This window comes from Heptranchias perlo, chromosome 25 (genome assembly GCF_035084215.1).
Source record: "Heptranchias perlo isolate sHepPer1 chromosome 25, sHepPer1.hap1, whole genome shotgun sequence".
Taxonomy (NCBI): Eukaryota; Metazoa; Chordata; class Chondrichthyes; order Hexanchiformes; family Hexanchidae; genus Heptranchias; species Heptranchias perlo.
The window spans coordinates 12,942,990-12,964,610 of record NC_090349.1 but is presented as its reverse complement, the minus strand read 5'-3'; the positions used below and the strand labels follow the sequence as shown (position 1 = coordinate 12,964,610).

Below are 21,621 nucleotides of genomic sequence, written 5' to 3'. Positions count from 1 at the left end.
TGGAAGGAGGCCATTCGGCCCATCGAGTCTGTGCTGGCTCTCCAAGAGCAACCCAGCTAGTCCCACTTCCCTGCCCTTTCCCTTAGGTCTGGAATTTTTTTCTCTTTTGAAAGCCATGATTGAATCTGCCTCCACCACCCTCTCAGGCATTGCATTCCAGATCATAATCACTCGCTGTGTTTTTTAAAAAAAAAGTTTTTCCTCATGTCGCCTTTAGTTCTTTTGCCAATCACCTTAAATCTATGACCTCTTGGTTGTTGACCCTTCTGGCAATGGGAACAGTTTCTCTCTATCTACTCTGCTTAGACCTTTCATGATTTTGAATATCTCTATCAAATCCCCTCTCAACCTTCTCTGCTGTAAGGTGAACAACTCCAGTCTCTTCTCCACATAATTGAAGTACCTCATCCCTGGAACCATGAGAGTAAATCTTTTCTGCACCCTCTCTAAGGTCTTCACATCCTTCCTAAAGTGCGGTGCCCAGAACTGGACACAATACTCCAGCTGTGGCCGAACCAATGTTTGATAAAGGTTCATCATAACTTCCATACTTTTGTACTCTATGCCTCTATTTATAAAGCCCAGGATCCCATATGCTTTTTTAACCACTTTCTCAACCTGCCCTGCCACCTTCAATGATTTGTGCACATGTGCACATGTACCCCCAAATCTCTCTGTTCCTGCACCCCTTTTAGAATTGTACCCTTCAGTTTATATTTCCTCCCCTGGTTCATCCTATCAAAATGTATCGCTTCACATTTTTCTGCGTTAAATTTCATCTGCCACGTGTCCACCCATTCCACCAGCTTGACTGTGTCCTCTTGAAGTCTATTACTATCCTCCTGTTCACTACACTTCCAAGCTTTGTGTCATCTGCAAATTTTGAAATTGTGCCCTGTACACCCATTAATATATATAAAAAAAAAAGCACTGGTCCTAGTACCGACCCCAGGGGAAAACCACTGTATACCTCCCTCCAGCCCGAAAAACAACCATTCACCGCTACTCTCTGTTTCCTGTCACTTAGCCAATATGGAGCTAAGGCGGGTAAATGAGTTAACCCGTGATCTAATTGAATGACTGAACAGGCTCGAGGGGCTGGACGGCATAATCCCGTTCCTTGATGCCAACTGAGATCCGCTAACTCAACACAGACTGGGGGGTCGAAATCTGGAACCTTTTGGCCTGTGTGGCCCAGCCATGGGAAAATAGTCATCTAGGTTTATGTTCCCGATCACTAGAGACAAAGCTGAAAGCGGATGTTTCTAACATCCCCATCAAATACTGACCTTTTAAAACCTGCGTGTTGTCAGGAATTTCTTGCTTCTAAGTAAGAAATTCCTGATGGGAGACTCTAGGAATGCAGGGACCAGGCTGCGTGAGGAGGTGTCTCTGCGATTTTTGACAGAGGGCAGGTTGAGCCCAGTGTTCGCACTGAATGTCCTGGTGAAGAGGATTGACTTGTGGGAACATCACAAGATGCTGTTTTCTGTGAACTGATGTATATCCAAAGTGTTTGACAGGCTACTTTTTTGAATTAAATGTTCATCAAGTCATTCTCTTTGGTACCAGAACAAGTTTAATAAATAGGCTGTCCAGCAACTATTGCCCCGTGCTGCTGGAAATATGTTGGTTGTGGATATAGATTTTTTTTTAAAAGTGGGTAGGTTGTTTTATGGAAAAAATAATTCAGAGAATCCATGATATGTACCTTTTTTGTTGGGGGTGGGGAGTATATAAATATTCCTACTGTAACTCTTGTCCTTCCTCACTTGATGCAAGAGTCTTGTTGGGGAAAGGTAAAATTCTGTACATGCCCCTCAGCTAACTGGGCAAAGGCCAAGGATTGCTTCCGGTTAATATAGGTCAGGATCACATCACATAGGCCACTGGGCTTTTTAAAAATACTAGTGGATCTCCTGTGTCGTTGGCTGAGGTTGAGCCCAGAGTGCAGCTTGTGGTGTTGTACCATATAATGCACAATGTATTATCATGGCCACTTACTTGCATTGACTAAATAAATCAAACTACACATTTTCTTTGTCTAGTTCGGAATCCCTGATTTTAAATTACTTTCCTTCTCCAATCCTCAGCCCTTTTGCCTGGTTGTCTCGAGGCCTGCTCCCTGTGGTTGGCTAACCTATTTTGCCAGTGTTGCTCTGAGCTGATGACACTGGAGAGGTGGGATGGTGACCCAGTGACAGCTCTTTATCTGATCTCCTCCACCACCCCCCCCCCACCACCCCCCCAAAAATTTGGTGCCTCTCACAGCAATGTATCTGAGGTCGAGAGGCCATTTGGTGCAGGAGGTAGCTTCTCGGGACGATCCCTGCTTGGTGGCACCGTGCATTGGCACTGTGGGCTGCTGTCTCACCCAGAGCACACTCCGATTCCAACCCTCACCAAGAAACAATACTCTAGCAAATTATACTACAACTTGCATTGATATAGCGCCTTTAATGTAGGAAAATGTCCCAAGGCCCTTCGCAGGAGCGTAATCAGACAAATAGTGATATAGAGCCAAAGAAGATGATGATATTAGGAGGGATGACGAAAAGCTTGGACAAAGAGGTAGCTTTTAAGGAGGGCCTTAAAGGAGGAGAGGTTTAGGGAGGGCATTCCTGAGCTTGGGGCCTAGATGGTTGAAAGCTTGACCATTAAAGGTAGGGCAAAGGGAGTGGGGGATTGGCAAGAGGCCCAAGTTAGTAGTGGCTATAGGGTAATTGTGTATCTACTGTGTGTAAATGGATGTTTATAAGCGAGAGCATCGCTACAGGGTGCAGAGCTATGGCTGTAAGAACAATGTTTGTGGGACTACAAATATAAGAATGAGGATCCCCCTACATGCGTGTGATTTGTGACAGAGAGCTAATTGAAGAATGGAGACTGGTTGGGACATAACCATTGTGGGGGGCTCACTTTTCAGATGGATCAATATATCTGTTTCACGAAGGCCGATTGGCCCATCGCAGTTCTCTAGCTGACTCTCTGCATGGATTGAAGGAGGTGGTGGGTGGACACTGGCTTGTGCTAGTCATTGCTCGCATGTTTTGTTCCTGGTCTCATCCAATCAATCCCAGCTATTCTTGTGCGTTTACCAGCATTCACTAACAGTAGCAGCAGTGGGAGCCTATATACGCTTCACACTAGGGAACGGAGTGTGTGTCTTTATAAGAATGAGAGCAAAGGAGGACAGTTAACTTTAAAATAGTGAATAATTTTGCCCCAGGAAGTGCTTGAAGCAGAGACCTATCAGAGCTGCCACAGACATGATTGGCTGAATCGCCCCCGTGTTGTAAACTTCTGTGATTCTATGTTATAATTCCAGAAATTGAGGTCATGGTCTTTTCCCATTCACCCACCCTCCATGGATCATTGAGTAGCTGCACTCTACAGCTCAAGGAAGGGCCCGAGTGTGAACTCCACTCTGAGTTAGCTGAGCGGGTCAGAAGTATGCGGAGGTAGGGTTCCAAGGGGCTCCAAGGCCAATGGTTATGGAGGGAAAATCATCCAGGGTTCCCACAGCTGATTGCTATCCAATGACCCCTGCTAGAAAGGGGGTGATGACAGAAATGGGCTGTACTGTGATGCCCTCCTCCCCCTCCAATAATAACCTCTCCATTCTCGCTGTTAATGCTCATACATGAATGACCATTTGGGTGAGCTACCAGAGGGTGCCCAACATTTGTGAAACCACTTTTTGGGGAGGGTGGAGAGAAATCAGCTTCTCTCTGTATTTTACATTTCAGTGGACTCCACATTAAGCTGATGTCGGTTTAGATTAGCCAGGAATTAGTTCGGAATAACTTTTAATACAGTTATGATTTCATCTTATTTTTCATATAACAATGGACATTGCTATTTTTCTGGGCAGCCTCTTGTTTTGCAGAATTATTCTTACAGCAACTTTGTTCCCTCAAACTGGACATTTAATTTTCTGTCATGTTTTCTTCCAAAACAGATCGATCCTAAAGTGGCTTTTCCACGCAGAGCACAGCCAAAGGTAAGAGTCTTGTGAGCGCTGGCTTGTTTTTTCTGGTGATCTTGTTTAGAGACTGGAACAAAGCGATTGTCTGTGAGCGACAATCTGGTTTCCACACGCCCCAGTTTTCCCAAGCTGCCAATAGGCTGCATTGACACAATACCTGCAAAGTACAAGGGTGTAACATGGTTGTAAGTCCGTATATCCCCCACCCCCTGCCCGCCGCCTCTATTTTTCTTCTCCTCTTCCTGAAGGTGCTGACTGTTCTGGGGCACGATCCTATCGCCACCCTCAAGTTGCAGTCTGCAGAGTGAGTGTCGAGAGGCTGTGCCACAGTGGGAGGCATCACATCCGACGTCTGTGGGGCTTGCTGGGTGCTGAGCTGGCACCCTGGGCGATTTGCCGCAGCCCCAGGACACTGGCCTACACCCCGGCTGAGATCAACTACCTCAACCAAGATGGAACCCAGGGCCTTTATTTTCTGAGCAGCCCAATGCTTTCATCAAGAGAACCACTGGAGTAGTGATGACCCACCCTGAGCTGTATCCAGCCAATCGAACAATAAAAGAAATCCAGCGTGACTACTTTTCCTTTCTCCGAGTTGAATGTTTCGCCAAACCTGGGTCATCATTCCCAAGATGATCAAAGAGGCAGCGTGATTTGACACACAATTGATAAATGCTTTCCCTGGTGCCGAAATAGGTTAATAACGTCCTCAGTAATAAAATGACAGAAGGTGGGGTTAGTGTAAGATTGGGCTCCACGCCAAAGGGAAAGAATCGATGTAGATTAGCAGGTCAGTAACACGATGATTAATTGAGCCCATGTGACCACTATAAGCCGGGGTGAAGTTTCTGTTCCTGGTCTTTTGATGGCAGCTTTGTTTGAAATGGTACTTTTTCAAAACCACTGTTTCACTTACATTTCAGCTGTTTCAGTGGGCGAATGTACTGCATGGTGAGGCTTTGCGCCCATCTGACCAGAAAGGGTCCAAATTTTCTGGTTTGTGTTGTTACTTGTTCTCATGTGAGGGTGCTCAATCTGCCCTGGAGCCCCTGGCTCTGTGGGGGTTGGCGGGGGGGGGGGGGGGGCACGGGGGGACGAGGGAGATGTCGGCCATGGCTTCCGCTTCTGGTTGCTATCCAGCGAGCCCTGGTGGGAGCTTCACATCACCGGATGCCAGGTGGGCACAGAATCAGATGTGATGCCTCTGTGACCAAATAACCCCTGGACATTTGAGGCTGGGGATTCCCGCTGTGCATGCCACCCCCATTGCTCTCCTGCCCCCCACGTACTATTCCTTTTAATAGAGAGGAAAATCGCGGGCTGGCGATTTTCCGGAGGAATACCCCGGCCTCGGTGTCTGGGCAGCGCAGGAAGAGTGCCACTTGAGTAAGGTGCTGGAGGGCTGCCAGTGCTCGTGGAACTGTTGCTCTGCATGAGTCAGCACCTTGAGGAGAAACTAGTACAGATAGATTATATACATTCTATTCTCTCTGCACTTCACCACCAGAGCGGCAGAACATTGTAATTCAATCAAGCTGTCTAATACCAGCAGTTATTGCCCTTCCACAGTAACTATTCTCCCTTCCCCGGCCTGACTTTGGTAAATGTTCATCAAATTTCCGTGATGGCGAAATGGGAGGGGACGTGCTGTCGGCCACGGGTCGACCAGGAAACTCCAGAGTCTCGATGCGACGGTTTTCCTGGGGTGGTGGGGGAGGCGGGTTCGCTGGTGCCCAATGGGAGATCAGGAGATGAGGCCGGAGGAAGCCCATGAGACATTTGGGGACCACAAATAGAAAAAAACGTTTGTTGTTCAAGGGATGATAAACATTTGAAATAATCTGCTGGGTGGTGTAGAGACGTGGCGGTAGATCTTGACTTTTTGTAAAATGGGTGATCGCGAGTCGGCAGCCTATTTTACATCTCTCCCGATTTTTATTTTTTTTTATTTCCATTGAAGTCAACGGACAAGACAAAATGCAGCTGGATGATAGACGGCAAAAGTCAGTGAGTGGGGAATGAGCTTCGATTGGATGAATGGGCTTTTTTTCACCCTTGACGTTTTTTGTACACTCTAATTTGGGCAACTTACAAGATGTCTGAGGTTGTGGAAATTTGATGTCGGTTTTAAAAGACCCCCTGGCATTGTGTTACGAGTGGGCTGGCACTGTGGTATTTCATTGTAAAACTGCTTGGCACTGTTTGCCATCAGACCTAGTTGGCTTTGAGAGGGCTTTGTGTAATTACATTTTCCCATTTTGTTTTCAATTGAATTACATTTGAGTTTGTTTGCTCTGCTTTAATGTGCTGTTGGTTAATTGCTGATAAGAGTTTTATGAAGTCGCTCACCAGTTCCTTGCGAAATGTCGTCCATATTAAAGCAGTGGCTCAGCTTCCAGAGCTGCATTGCTGAATGCCAAGAGCTTGCTACTGAGAGCTTGCTGCGCACTCGGTAACGAAAGGGCATCTTCAGTATGTCGGAGTTTTTATTCAGGTGGAAGTCTCTGCAACGACCAGGTCCATCAATTCCACTGAGAGACCATCAGCGTATGACACCCTTGTAGCAGATGCTGTACCTGCCATTTTGCTCCACTTCTAAACTTCATTCACTATCTGGGCCACTATGATCGAATCATACAGCACAGAAGGAGGCCATTCGGCCCATCGTGCCTGTGCCGGCTCTTTGAAAGAGCTATCAATTAGTCCCACTCCCCTGCTCTTTCCCCATAGCCCCTCAATTTTTTTTCTTTTCAAGTGTATGTATCCAATTGCCTCTTGAAAGTTACTATTGAATCTGCTTTCACCACTGTTTCTGGCAGTGCATTCCAAATCACAACTCATTGTGCTAGACCAGTGGTGACCGTGGCATGACTGATCTATGTACCTATTTCTTCAGCCACTGTTGCTTTTGCAGTCTTCTCATTATTGATAACCCTAATTATCCATTTTCTGAAGATTTTGCCATAATAACTGCTGCTTGGTGATGTAGGATAGAAACTCCTGCAATAACTTGGTAAGCTTATTCAGTGAGAAGCTACGCTGTACAGACCAAGAAAGTGCCAGATTTGATGCCCAGTCTCCAATTCCGGCCTCTTGTGCATTCCTGATTCCCATTGCCCCACCGTTGGCGGTCGTGCCTTCAGCTGCGTCAGTGGTCGGGGTGCTGCTACAGTTCACCGCAGCATCCCTGGGTTAGAGAGTCTAAAGTGAGTTAGGATTCCCACGGATCGCTGCCCAGCGACTCCTGCTTGGAAATGTGCATGTCTGGGTTTTGGGTGAGAACAGGATTGGGCCTCTGCTCTGATGTCCACTGCTCACTGCCTGTTGAGTGGCTACTTGATTGAGGTGTCGGTCGGTGCCTTGTGGCCTTCCCCATCTTGGGGTGGGGGGTCCTGGAAAGAACTTGCATTTATAAAGCACCTTTCACATCCTCGGGACTTCCCAAAGCGCTTCACACGTTTGAAATGTTGTCATTGTTATGTAGGCAAACACAGTGGCCGATTTGCACACAGCTAGGAAACACAAACAGCAGTGAGATGACCAGATAATTTTTTTTCTTTTGGTGATGTTGGCCGGGACACCAGGTGAAACTCCCCTGCTCTTCTTCGGATAGTGCCATGGGATCTTTTATGCCGAGGTCCCTCTACTGCACTGAAGTGTCAGCCTAGATTGTGCTCAAGTCTCTGGAGTGGGGCATAAACCCATAACCTTCTGACTAAAGCTGAGAGTGGCCAAGTTGACAATCGTCAATGTTTTCAGGAAATGAGGGAAGACAGTTGGTGAGAAAAAGATGGGGGAGGGAAATTGGGATGTGCCTCCCTCCCCCTCGGCAGCTCCATGAGTAAATGCTCCACTTAATTATAGTACTGAGCATCGCTGCTAAGGAAGGTCCCTGGTTATGCCTGGAGTAATGTAACGGTGAGGTGCACTGCAGTGAATGACCACATTGAGGTCAGCCTGCAGATCTTGTGCTGTTGAGTGTTGGGGCCCTGAAATTCCGTGGGGATTCTCCCAATCCCATGATGGTGGCATGATATGAGTGGCACTAATTATAACAATGGCCTATAGGCATATCGTATCGTGGCGCGGGTACTGCAGCAGTACCAGTTGGTGATCGTCATAGGCTGCAGCTCTGCTCCAATGCACCATGTGTAGAACTGGCGATGGACTTGAATGAATGTTTCCCTTGCGGTACAGTCCCATGGACACTGGTTTCCCTCAGGTACCTCACCCATATGGCTGCGGTTTGTGTGTGAGCGACAGCAGGCTATTTGACACAACAGCCCAGCTTGATTCTGCCCTCATCCGAACATCAACTGGTGCCCTTCCAGCAGGGCCCAATATTTAGTCCTCAGGAGCCAGAAGGATTTTTTTTTTCCTCCCCTGGTCCTAGGCCACTGAGGCTGGTTGTGGAGTTGCCCCAGCAGTGATTAACCATCTCTGCACAGACCAGGGACAGTAATTTTACCGAGGGGACTACGAGCAGCCTTGTTAAAGTAATGACTTAACCCAAACTTTGGATAAGCAAACAAAGGCTTTGTGCTGGGTTTTGTATCAAAGAGAACAGTTGCAGAATTTGAGTGAATGATGTGTTCAGTTAGTAGAATGTAGCTCTGTTGCCAGTAAGCACTCTGTCTGTGCACAGGACCTTTTTTTTTTTGATTCGTGTGTGCCTGTGCCACACATTGTCCAAGGGCTGGTAGGAAGTATGTGGGGACAGCCTGAAGCGACAGACTCCTTGGATTTTTTTCATTCGGTGTAGTGCCTGACCTTATTCCCCTTACCTCTCCCATCCTACGGTGCGCTGAGATTAGGGAATTTATCATCTAGCGATTCAACCTGATTGGCGTTGAAATAGCTTTTAAACACCTTCCTGGACACCAAATTAAACCTGTGCTCAAGGGGGTGGATTCATCACATTGAGTGGATTGCCATGCAATATTAGTGATTAGTGCACCACTGGACCATGTCTCCTGGTAGGCTGATTTTCTGCACCCCCCCCCCCCCCCAAACCTTTTCTAAAAAAAATATCCAGGCCGTGGTCATTTTCATTGAGATTGTCACAGACCAGATTGACCTGTGGTAATCAAAAATAGTATGGGAGGAGAGGGGTGACTGTTGAATTACTGAGTGAGAGGGAGGATTGAAAGAAAGACTTAGATTTATATAGTGCCTTTCACGACCTCAGGATGTCACAAAGCACTTGACAACCAATGAAGTACTTTTGAAGTGTAGTCCATGTTGCAATGCTGGAAACGTGGCAGCTAATTTGCGCACAGCAAGATTCCACAAATAATAATGAGATAATCACTAGATAATCTGTTGTAGTGATGTTGGCTGAGGGATAAATACTGGCCAGGACACTGCGGAGGACTCCCTGCTCTTCTTTGAAATAGTGTTGTGAGATCTTTTACGTCCACCTGTAGGGGCAGGCGGGGCCTCTGTTTAACGTCTCATCCGAAAAACAGCACCTCTGACAGTGCAGCACTTGCTCGGTACTGCACTGGAGTGTCAGCCTAGATTTTGTGCTCAAGTCTCTGGTGTTTTTCTTATAAATTTTGTGCCATGAAAGGCAAATTTAAAGTGACATCTTAAGTGCTTAAAATAAAACTTATTTTGTGCCAGTGTACCACACTTTTGAACACCCACCAAAGGCTCTGTTTACCAACATAACCAGCTATTCAGTTTAACTTGGCGCTTCTGTGTGCCAAAACACATTGTATACCTGTCAACTTTTCTGTAATAAATTGATGGCGGCCTCAACTGTCAAAGGAAGCACAGAAGACCTGGACATGTCAGTCACTTGGCTGAGCCCAGCATCTGTGTGGAACACTTTTAAAAGGCTCCCAAATTCCTGATGGCTCAATTGTTAATTGTCCCATTTTGCCTGCTCCTATGGGTTCGGTTTCAGTACCAGCGCCAGGTCTTTTCGCTCTACGCTGGCTTAGCTGAGATCCATTTCTGCTGATTCCCATCCTGCTCCCGTTACGCTCAGTGATATCTGTATTGCTACTGTCTGCTTGCTTACTGTGGCTGTTGACTCGGCTGTGCTTTTCTCTGCTCCCCTCCACTTGTCCTTCAGAACTCCTCCATCACCTTTTGCAAGACTGGGTTAGACCGGCACCTCAAGCTGCTGCTGCTGCTCCTGACTTGTGCGTGCTCCTCGCCTCCCTACAGCTATTCTTTGAATGCGTTCCCTCATTAGCACTGATCCTGTGGATGTACCCTTCACCCTCCCTTGCCTCACCTGTCTTCACTGTTCTTGGTCCATGGATTTCACCCCCACCACTCCTATGCTCCTCTGCTGGTTCACTGGTGCGCACCGCTTAACACTTGAGGCCCCTATGCCCTTCCACTCGACCCTCTGCTGGTTCACACCTGCTCCTCTGCCCTCTCATTCCAATGTACAACCTCCACTTAATACGTGCTCACTAATGCCTTGCTCTTGGAATGACTCCTGGTTCTACTCCCTCTCTACAACTGATTCCAAACCTGCACCCTGGTTCGTGGAGGCTCAAGCTGAATCCAAGATGACAACGAGTTGACTTCAGCCCACCACAGGGTCTGAGGTTTTAATTTTGGACTCTTTTATGTCGTCACCTCCTTGGCCTCTGTTACAACCAGGACATATCTCTTGTCATCTCTGCCATGCCTATGTACCCTGAATTCCCTCTGTGCATTTTGGTGGCACTTCGGACCCAAGCCCATTGCTCTATCTCCCTTTTTTTTTCCTCTTGGGGTCCTTATCTCCTGTCTCCTCTCCATCCTGTAACCCCACCATCGCTACCTTTTCATTTCTTGCCTCTTGTGCTCTGACCACCCCCAATCCCTACCTCAACCCATCACTACTTCTCTGCCTTCTTACTCTCCTGGCAGCCCCTTGAATAAGCCCGCAGCTACCCTCTTTGTCTCTCTTGGCGTTCTCCAAAGCGCCCATCGAGCCGCTGCCACCTTATCAACAGAGTTTTCTCTTTCAGGTTGGATCTGCGGACACTTGCACTCTTTGGCTCCCTCAATATCCTGCTGTAACTTTGGGAGATTGGCAGAACCCAAAGGAACTGTATAAACAGCTGAAAATGGCCATATCCGCCATTTCTCTGCAGATTCCACCAGGTCTCCTGCAAATTAATGGCAGGACATTGGGAGAACCCTATGGAATTTCCATGCCTTTAATCTTGCTCCTCCTTTCCACGGGTGCTGACTCATTGGGTAGAGTTCTGCAGGCAGAGGACACCCTCCGGTACCTTGCATACAAAGCTAGGTGGGAAAGTAGGCTGTGAGGAGGACACAGTCTGTGAAGGAATATAAGACCATAAGATCAGAGAGATGAATGCGTGGCTCAAAGATTGGTGTGGGAGAAGTGGGTTTCGATTCACGGGGCACTGACACTAGTACTGGGGAAAGAGGGAGCTGTTCCGTTGGGATGGGCTTCACCTGAACCCTGTTGGGACCAGTGTTCTGGCAAACCGAATAACTAGGGTGGTAGAGAAGGCTTTAAATTAAATAGAGTGGGGGGGGGGGGGGGGGGGGGAAGGGCTCAGGTGGGGCAAAGTTTAGATTGATAGAGAAAAGACAAGGAAGTAGTACAGGAAAGTGATGGGGATAATGATAAACAGAGTGTGTCAGGAAGGGACAGAGCGTACAAACATAAGAGTGCACTAGCAAATGGGGCCGGGGTAGGAAAGAATGGTAAAAAGACAAAATTAAAGGTTCTTTATCTGAATGCGCGTAGCATTCGTAATAAGATAGATGAATTGACGGCACAAATAGAAACAAATGGCCATTACAGAGACGTGGTTGCAAGGTGACCAAGATTGGGAGCTAAATATTCAGGGTTATTTAACATTTTGGAAGGATAGGAAAAAAGATAAAGGTGGTGGGTAGCTCTGTTAATAAAGGATGAAATTGGTATAATAGTGAGAAATGATGTTGGCTCAAAAGGTCAAGATGTCGAATCAATTTGAGTGGAGGTAAGAAATAGCAAGGGAAAGAAATCACTGGTGGGAGTAGTATATAGGCCCCCTAACAGTAGCTACACTGTAGGGCAAAATATAAATCAGGAAATAAGGGGGGCTTGTAAAAAAAAAAGTAATGCAATAATCATGGGCGATTTTAATTTTCACATGGGTTGGGCAATTCAAATTGGCAAAAATAGCCCTGAGGAGGAGTTCATAGAGTGTATTAGGGACTGTTTCTTAGACCAATATGTCGGGGAACCAACCAGGGAACAGGCCATTATGGATCTGGTAATGGGTAATGAAACAGGATTAATTAATGATCTCAAAGTAAAGGATCCCTTGGGAAGCAGTGATCATAACATGATAGAATTTCACATCCAGTTTGAGAGCGAGGATCTTGGGTCTGAAACTACTGTATTAAACTTAAATAAGGGTAATTATAAAGGAATGAGGGCGGAATTGGCTAAAGTGGACTGGATAAACAGATTAGATGGTGGATAAGCAGTGGCAAACATTTAAGAAGATATTTTATGACTCGCAACAAAAATATATCCCTGTGAAGAGGAAAGACTCCACAAAATGGTGAACCAACCATGGCTAACTAAGGAAGTCAAGGATGGTATCAGGTTAAAAGAAAAAGCATACAACTTGGCAAAGATTACTGGTAAGCCCGAAGATTGGGAAAACTTTAAAAACCATCAAAGGATGACTTAAAAAAAAATAAAGAGGGAGAAAATAAATGATGAGAGTAAATAGCAAGAAATATAAAAACTGACAGTAAAAGCTTCTACAAGTATATAAAAAGGAAGAGGGTAGCTAAAGTAAACATTGGTCCCTTAGAGGATGAGACTGGGGAAATAATAATGGAAAACAAGGAAATGGCAGAGGAATTGAACAGATATTTTGTATCTGTCGTCACAGTAGAAGACACTAATATCATACCAATAATAGTAGAAAATCAAGGGGCAAAGGGGAGGGAGGAACTAAAAACAATCACTATCACTAGAGAAAAAGTACTAGGTAAACTAATGGGTCTAAAAGGCTGACAAGTCCCCTGGTCCTGATGGCTTGCATCCAAGGGTCTTAAAGGAAGTGGCCACAGAGATAGTGGATGCATTGGTTGTAACCTTCTAGAATTCACTAGATTCTGGAAAGGTCCCAGCGGATTGGAAAACCGCAAACATAACACCCCTATTCAAGAAGGGAGCGAGACAGAAAGCAGGTAACTATAGACCAGTTAGCCTAACATCTGTCATTGGGAAAATGCTAGAATCCATTATTAAGTAAGTAGTAGCGGGACACTTGGAGACTCATAATACAATCAAGGAGAGTCATCATGGTTTTATGAAGGGGAAATGATGTCTGACAAATTTATTAGGGTTCTTTGAGGAAGTAACGGGCAGGGTGGATAAAGAGGAACCAATGGATGCAGTATATTTGGATTTCCAAAAGGCATTCGATAAGGTGCCACATAAAAGATTACTGCACAAGATAAGAGCTCATGGTGTTGGGGGTAATATACTGGCATGGATAGAGGATTGGCTAACAGAAAACAAAGAGTCGGGATAAAAGGGTCATTTTCAAAATGGCAATCTGTAACTAGTGGGGTGCCGCAGGGCTCAGTGCTGGGGCCTCAACTATTTACAATATATATCAATGACTTGGATGAAGGAACAGAGTGTCTTGTGGCCAAATTTGCTGATGATACAAAGATAGGTGGAAAAGCAATTTGCAATGAGGACACAAAGTGTCTGCAAAGGGATATTGACAGGTTAAGCGAATGGGCAAAAATTTGACAGATGGAATATAACGTGGGAAAATGTGAAGTCAATGACTTTGGGAGGAAAAATAAAAAAGCAAAATATTATTTGAATGTAGAAATACTACAAAATGCTGTGGTACAGAGGGATCTGGGTGTCCTCGTACATGAAACACAAAAAGTCAACATACAGGTGCAGCAGGTAATCCGGAACCAAATGGAATATTGGCCTTTATTTCTAGAGGGATGGAGTATAAAAGCAGGGAAGTCATGCTACAACTCTACAGGGTGCTGGTGAGACCACACCTGGAGTACTGCGTACAGTTCTGGTGCCCTTATTTAAGGACATACTTGCATTGGAGACAGTTCAGAGAAGGTTCACTAGGTTGATTCCGGGTATGGAAGGGTTGTCTTATGAGGAAAGATTGAAGAGGTTGGGTCCATACTCATTGGAGTTTAGAAGAATGAGAGGAGATCTTATTGAAACATACAAGATTCTGAGGGGACTCGATAGGGTAGATGCAGAGAGGATGTTAACCCTCATGGGGGAATCTAAAACTAGGGGGCATAGTCTCAGAATACGGGGTCGCCCGTTTAAGACGGAAATGAGGAGGAATTTCTTCTCCCAGAGGGTTGTGAATCTTTGGAATTCTTTACCCCAAAAAGCTGTGGAGGCCGAGTCATTGAATACATTCAAGGCTGAGTTGGACAAATTTTTGATCAGCAAGGGAATCAAAGGATATGGGGAAAGGGCAGGAAAGTGGAGTTGAGGTAAAAATCAGATCAGTCATGATCTCATTGAATGGCGGAGCAGGCTAGAGGGGCCGAATGGCCTACTTCTGCTCCTATCTCTTATGGTCTTATGGATGTGGGGATCGGGCAGGAAAGTGAGTTGCGGTCGAAGATCAGCCGTGATCTGGTTGAATGACTGAGCAGGCTCGAGGGGCCGTAAGGCCTACTGCTCCTATTTCCTATGTTCTTTTCGGTGATCATTTTTCATGGGTGAGCCCAGTGAGTGTCATCTGACTGTTTCACTTTGGAGCTCAGCTTTGATGGGTGCAGTCTGTCTGACAGTTCAAATCCCAGACTGAATTAGTTTGGTGTGAAGCAGGGTGAAATCTAGGAGGGATTGCAAGTTTGCCAAGGAAAGGGAGAGAGATGAATCCTGTTTTTATTTTAAACTGCAGAGGTACACAAAATATTATCCACCACCTACATTAGGTTCCTAGGAGAATGTTCTATGGTGGTCACAGTTTGGTAATATAGATAATTTGGTCAACGGCCAGATGTAATACCGCTGATGGTATTGTGGATGTTTCTAAACCCAGTGTTGTCACTGTATTTCTTCACTGTAGGAAAAGTCACTTAAGCTAATGCACTTTAATATTGTGCCTGTGTCCTTCAAGTGGGATGCTTTTAATTCACCATCTCAATGTGCCCCGACTACACCCAGTCATAGACCTGTGATCACCATTGCTTCATCCTAGTATTATGTAGCTTATTGTACTCTCTGCAGACAACTACCCATGTTTGGAAGGACACAATCTTGAAATTGTACAAATTGAGTGTTTTTCACAGTTCAGTTGGACCTAATGTATGAAAATCATTCTTGATTGCCGTTGCATTTTACTGAAATCCTGATGACGACACTGTCAACCTGTAAGCTAATAGCGCACAGAGTGTTCATGGCTCAGTCCTATATATAGGATTGTGCTGGTGCAAGGGTTTAAGTTTCTCCCTTCATGCTGCTATGGCTCGAGGTTTAGATCACGATGGTGGTTGACACCTGGTGATGAGCTGCATACAGAGCAGAAAGGTCAAAGGTTTGATCTTGGTCTGTGTTGCGTATCTGAACTCAGCCAGGCCTTCAGTTGGCTTGACCACCCTGGGATAGAGAGGGGGGAGTCAGCTGGTGGTGGGAGGGGGGTAGTGTCCCACTGTTATTCAAAGTTGGAAAGTACCTATGTGGATGTCGGTGGAGATGGGATTGAGCTCACTTAAATAGAATTACGTAGAAAGTACAGCACAGAAACAGGTCATTTGGCCCAACTGGTCCATGCCAGTGTTTATGCTCCACACAAACCTCCTCCCACCCTACTTCACCTAACCCCATATGATGGTCCCCTCCCATCGTGCCATTGCCCCTTCTTCCCTGTGCTTGTGCGACCTGGCTCCCAAATTCCACATGCATGAACTTCCCATAAATCTCTTTTTTTTTTCCTCCTCCCAATTTTCGGTCAGACAGATTTTTGTAGTAACTGCAGAGCTCCCACCCTTTCCTAACTCTTTGGGTTCAATCTTTTCAAAGCCTGGTCGGCTTCCATGTATCTGTTAGTTGGGTTTCAGTCACTTTGTGACTGTCCGGCGATGCCTCTATTTTAAAATTCGCAGCCTTGTTTTCAAATCCATCCATGGCTTTGCCCCTCCCTACCTCTGTAACCTCCTCCAGCCTTATAAGGTCTCTGCGCTTCTCCAATTCTGGCCTCTTGCGCATCCCCGATTTTAATTGCCCCACCATTGGTGGCCGTGCTTTCAGCTGCCTGGGTCCTAAGCTCTGGAATTCCCTCCCTAAACCTCTCCGCCTCTCTGCCTCCTTTAAGATGTCCTTAAAACCTACCTCTTTGACCAGGCTTTTGGTCACCTGTCCTAATATCTCCTTATGTGGCTCGGTGTCAAATTTTGTCTGATTCCGTTCCTGTGAAGTGCCTTGGGATGTTTTATTACGTTAAAGGCACTACATAAATGCAAGTTGTTTGACTGCATGATGGAGCATTCCACCTTTAGTTCGGAGAGTACAGGTGAGCCGGGAAGACCAGCTATACCTGCTGGTTACACGTTGATCGCAGCGCCATTGGTTAAGGGCAGCAGTTTTGGGAGAGTCCGCAGGTTTTGCAAGCGGAGAGAGGCCCAAAGTCTTGCTGATGGAAGGGAATGTCTGGCCTGCTGAGGATGGTGCTGTGCAGACTTTTAATGGATATGCAGATCTGCTTTTGCTTCAGACAAGAGTGAGGCTGTGCTTTGCTTGGACCAAGGCAACTATTGTTTGAGGCAACTTGAAAGACGAGAACGGAAATTGGAATCTGGAATTCATAAATAAGGATTACTGCGTTCTTCTATTTCCTTTGATGTTGTGGAGCGCAGTTCTATTCAGAGCTCAGCTGTGTAAGCTGGCATCCTACTCTCACTCTGAATGAGACACTCCAATTTAAGACCATCTGAGTGCTGATTTAGAATTGGGATCCTCGACCTATGTCTAGGGATGGAAAATTCCACTTGCCAACTAGCCCCAGGGCAAGTTACTGTTTGGCTGAGCTTTTAAATAGAAAACAAAGCAAATCACCAGCCTGTGAGTAATGCTAAAGTGTTCATTTCTCTCTTTTTTTTCTTCTTTTCCCCCCCCTCCCCAAACTTTGATCTTCAATTTTGATAACTTCTTCTCTCACTGTATCTGCAATTCTTTGTTGCAGTTATTCTCAGCGCACTGCATCACTTCTTGTTTGTACTGAAGGTGCATTTTTTAAAATGCAAATATATTGATGTCTAATTTTCTGCCCTCCTCACCTCAAGGTGTTGGCACCTGGCTGAGGTATAATTTAACATTACCCTCCCGTATCTTGCCCAGATGTGAACCTTGATGATTAGTATGGGATCCACCTGGTCTGCATGGCTCAGATAAACTGCCAGTCGGTCGCCTTGCCCACTTACTCGATGTGCAGATGAGGTGCCTGGGAAACCGTACCAAGGAGATACCACTTTTGGGATAGTGTATGTGCCTGTGCGCTCGTTCACTCTCTTGCTCTTTAGTTTCTCCCATTTTGAAGTAGTTTAATTATAGACAGCAAATCAAAAGAGGGAGACTGGAAAACAGCATATCCCAAATTGGTGAGTTTCCAGGTACTCCACATTAACTTCCCTTTTTTTAACAGTAAAACTTTAGGGTACTCTAGTAGGTTGCCTGTGGAGGTGTCCATGGTCAGTTGATAGAAACTCATTCCAGAACATGCAGCCACATTGTTACATACAGAATTTCCATTCTAAAGGGCCGGTTTTAACCTCCTGTGCCCGAAGAGAACTCTGGGTATGATGGTACTGCCTTGCTCGCGTGTTTTGGGCCTCATCGGAGGCCTGCGTTCCAGGCAGACGAGGGCCGTATAAATATGCAAACATCAGGGTCCTATGACGTAAATAGAACCCAGAGGTAGGAGTGCTCCTCCAGGACCCACAAGGAAACTTTGAGCCTCTCCGGCTCAGGCTTCATAACGGCTGTAGGCCTCATTTGAGGTGGGGGTTGTGGTGAAAATGTGGCCCTCAGCGGCCCCCGTCCCATTCCCTATCCCGATCCCTCGTGCTTTCCCCCACCCCATTGCTGCTGTTGTGTCCACTACCCCTTCAACTTTCCACTACCCATTCTCCTTCCAACCACACTCCAATTACCATCACTACCCCTTCCCCTTTGAATTACCCACTCAACCACTTTATCCTCTCTTCACCCATGCTTTACTGTCACTCCTCTCTCCATTAACCCTCCCTTCAACCCCCATCCCAAGATGGTGACAAAGAGCCAAAGGCCCCCTCAACCAGTTCCCCTCTTTCTCCCCCTTTCCCTACCTTACCTTCACCTGTTTGCCCTTAGAGACTTTGGCCTGATATTTACGGGGTGGGAGGGGAGGGTGATTGTCAGCAGCTGGGAAACCCGGAAATACAGGAAAGGCGGAGCTTCTGCTGAATTTAACGGCAGGACCTCATTAGAATTCTTCTACTCACTGGCCAGATTCAGAGGCTGGCTGCTGGATCGCACGGGGAGGGGTGGCGGCGATCAGTTTGCTGGGGTGTGGGGGCGATCAGTTTGCTGGGGTGTGGGGGCGATCAGTTTGCTGGGGTGTGGGGGCGATCAGTTTGCTGGGGTGTGGGGGCGATCAGTTTGCTGGGGTGTGGGGGCGATCAGTTTGCTGGGGTGTGGGGGCGATCAGTTTGCTGGGGTGTGGGGGCGATCAGTTTGCTTTGGGGGGTGGAGCGAGGAAAGAGAGAGAGAGAGAGAGAGAGAGAATGAGATTGATCGGTTGGAGTGATTTTGGGAGTGGGGGGATGAAATCAGAGCGATTTGGAGGGATGGTGGGAGATCGGATCACAGGTGCCGGGATTGGGGGGGGATGGGATGGAGGGGTGGAGAGGAGAGGTAGATCGTGGCAGGTTAGCTTGGGGGGCTGGGGGAAAGCACTCCTGCTCCTCCTGGCCCACAAGCAGTGCTGGAAAAGCACTTACCTGCTGGATCCAGCAGTTTTCATCTCCCTTTAGCTACCGGGTTTCCCGAGCCCCAGGAAACCCGTGCTGGAGGGGTTAAATCCAAATATCTGCCAATATCTGAGGCAAGCAGCCCCATTAACATATTATAATTACCAACCGCCCCCCCAACCCGCCCCAGTTAAAAGGGAAGTAGGCGCATTCGCGGCGGGTTGTCTCAGGTTTCCCCTTTAACAATTTTAAACCCACTGTCCCACCCGTCCGTGATTTGGGGGGGGGGTGGGTTAAAATTCGCCCCTTTGCTTTCAAAATTCAACTTGCTATCATTTTAAAGAATTCAAATTAGAATGGGGAAAAAAAACTGTCTGTCTGTCTCTCCCTCTCTGTCTGTCTGTCTCTCCCTCTCTGTCTGTCTGTCTCTCCCTCTCTGTCTGTCTGTCTGTCTCTCCCTCTCTGTCTGTCTGTCTGTCTCTCCCTCTCTGTCTGTCTGTCTCTCTCTCCCTCTCTGTCTGTCTGTCTCTCTCTCCCTCTCTGTCTGTCTGTCTCTCTCTCCCTCTCTGTCTGTCTCTCTCTCCCTCTCTGTCTGTCACTCGCTCCCTCTCTGTCTGTCACTCGCTCCCTCTCTGTCTGTCTCTCGCTCCCTCTCTGTCTGTCTCTCGCTCCCTCTCTGTCTGTCTCTCGCTCCCTCTCTGTCTGTCTCTCGCTCCCTCTCTGTCTGTCTCTCGCTCCCTCTCTGTCTGTCTCTCGCTCCCTCTCTGTCTGTCTCTCGCTCCCTCTCTGTCTGTCTCTCGCTCCCTCTCTGTCTGTCTCTCGCTCCCTCTCTGTCTGTCTCTCGCTCCCTCTCTGTCTGTCTCTCGCTCCCTCTCTGTCTGTCTCTCGCTCCCTCTCTGTCTGTCTCTCGCTCCCTCTCTGTCTGTCTCTCGCTCCCTCTCTGTCTGTCTCTCGCTCCCTCTCTGTCTGTCTCTCGCTCCCTCTCTGTCTGTCTCTCGCTCCCTCTCTGTCTGTCTCTCGCTCCCTCTCTGTCTGTCTCTCGCTCCCTCTCTGTCTGTCTCTCGCTCCCTCTCTCTGTCTGTCTCTCGCTCCCTCTCTCTGTCTGTCTCTCGCTCCCTCTCTCTGTCTGTCTGTCTCTCGCTCCCTCTCTCTGTCTGTCTGTCTCTCGCTCCCTCTCTCTGTCTGTCTGTCTCTCGCTCCCTCTCTCTGTCTGTCTGTCTCTCGCTCCCTCTCTCTGTCTGTCTGTCTCTCGCTCCCTCTCTCTGTCTGTCTGTCTCTCGCTCCCTCTCTCTGTCTGTCTGTCTCTCGCTCCCTCTCTCTGTCTGTCTGTCTCTCGCTCCCTCTCTCTGTCTGTCTGTCTCTCGCTCCCTCTCTCTGTCTGTCTGTCTCTCGCTCCCTCTCTCTGTCTGTCTGTCTCTCGCTCCCTCTCTCTGTCTGTCTGTCTCTCGCTCCCTCTCTCTGTCTGTCTGTCTCTCGCTCCCTCTCTCTGTCTGTCTGTCTCTCGCTCCCTCTCTCTGTCTGTCTGTCTCTCGCTCCCTCTCTCTGTCTGTCTGTCTCTCGCTCCCTCTCTCTGTCTGTCTGTCTCTCGCTCCCTCCCTCTCTCTGTCTGTCTGTCTCTCGCTCCCTCCCTCTCTCTGTCTGTCTGTCTCTCGCTCCCTCCCTCTCTCTGTCTGTCTGTCTCTCGCTCCCTCCCTCTCTCTGTCTGTCTGTCTCTCGCTCCCTCCCTCTCTCTGTCTGTCTGTCTCTCGCTCCCTCCCTCTCTCTGTCTGTCTGTCTCTCGCTCCCTCCCTCTCTCTGTCTGTCTGTCTCTCGCTCCCTCCCTCTCTCTGTCTGTCTGTCTCTCGCTCCCTCCCTCTCTCTGTCTGTCTGTCTCTCGCTCCCTCCCTCTCTCTGTCTGTCTGTCTCTCGCTCCCTCCCTCTCTCTGTCTGTCTGTCTCTCGCTCCCTCCCTCTCTCTGTCTGTCTGTCTCTCGCTCCCTCCCTCTCTCTGTCTGTCTGTCTCTCGCTCCCTCCCTCTCTCTGTCTGTCTGTCTCTCGCTCCCTCCCTCTCTCTGTCTGTCTGTCTCTCGCTCCCTCCCTCTCTCTGTCTGTCTGTCTCTCGCTCCCTCCCTCTCTCTGTCTGTCTGTCTCTCGCTCCCTCCCTCTCTCTGTCTGTCTGTCTCTCGCTCCCTCCCTCTCTCTGTCTGTCTGTCTCTCGCTCCCTCCCTCTCTCTGTCTGTCTGTCTCTCGCTCCCTCCCTCTCTCTGTCTGTCTGTCTCTCGCTCCCTCCCTCTCTCTGTCTGTCTGTCTCTCGCTCCCTCCCTCTCTCTGTCTGTCTGTCTCTCGCTCCCTCCCTCTCTCTGTCTGTCTGTCTCTCGCTCCCTCCCTCTCTCTGTCTGTCTGTCTCTCGCTCCCTCCCTCTCTCTGTCTGTCTGTCTCTCGCTCCCTCCCTCTCTCTGTCTGTCTGTCTCTCGCTCCCTCCCTCTCTCTGTCTGTCTGTCTCTCGCTCCCTCCCTCTCTCTGTCTGTCTGTCTCTCGCTCCCTCCCTCTCTCTGTCTGTCTGTCTCTCGCTCCCTCCCTCTCTCTGTCTGTCTGTCTCTCGCTCCCTCCCTCTCTCTGTCTGTCTGTCTCTCGCTCCCTCCCTCTCTCTGTCTGTCTGTCTCTCGCTCCCTCCCTCTCTCTGTCTGTCTGTCTCTCGCTCCCTCC

General features: G+C 47.8%; 1 protein-coding gene across 2 annotated transcripts in view; it reads left to right on the top strand.

Moving 5' to 3' along the window:
- The window catches only part of LOC137342031 (RNA-binding protein Musashi homolog 1-like), a 181,202-nt gene that overhangs the window by 10,526 nt on the left and 149,055 nt on the right, over positions 1–21,621 (top strand). For both annotated transcript variants that reach the window (XM_068005639.1, XM_068005638.1), the window contains one exon: positions 3,962–4,003. In XM_068005639.1, coding sequence (XP_067861740.1) covers positions 3,962–4,003 — 42 coding nt within the window. The remainder of the gene's footprint in view (positions 1–3,961; positions 4,004–21,621) is intronic.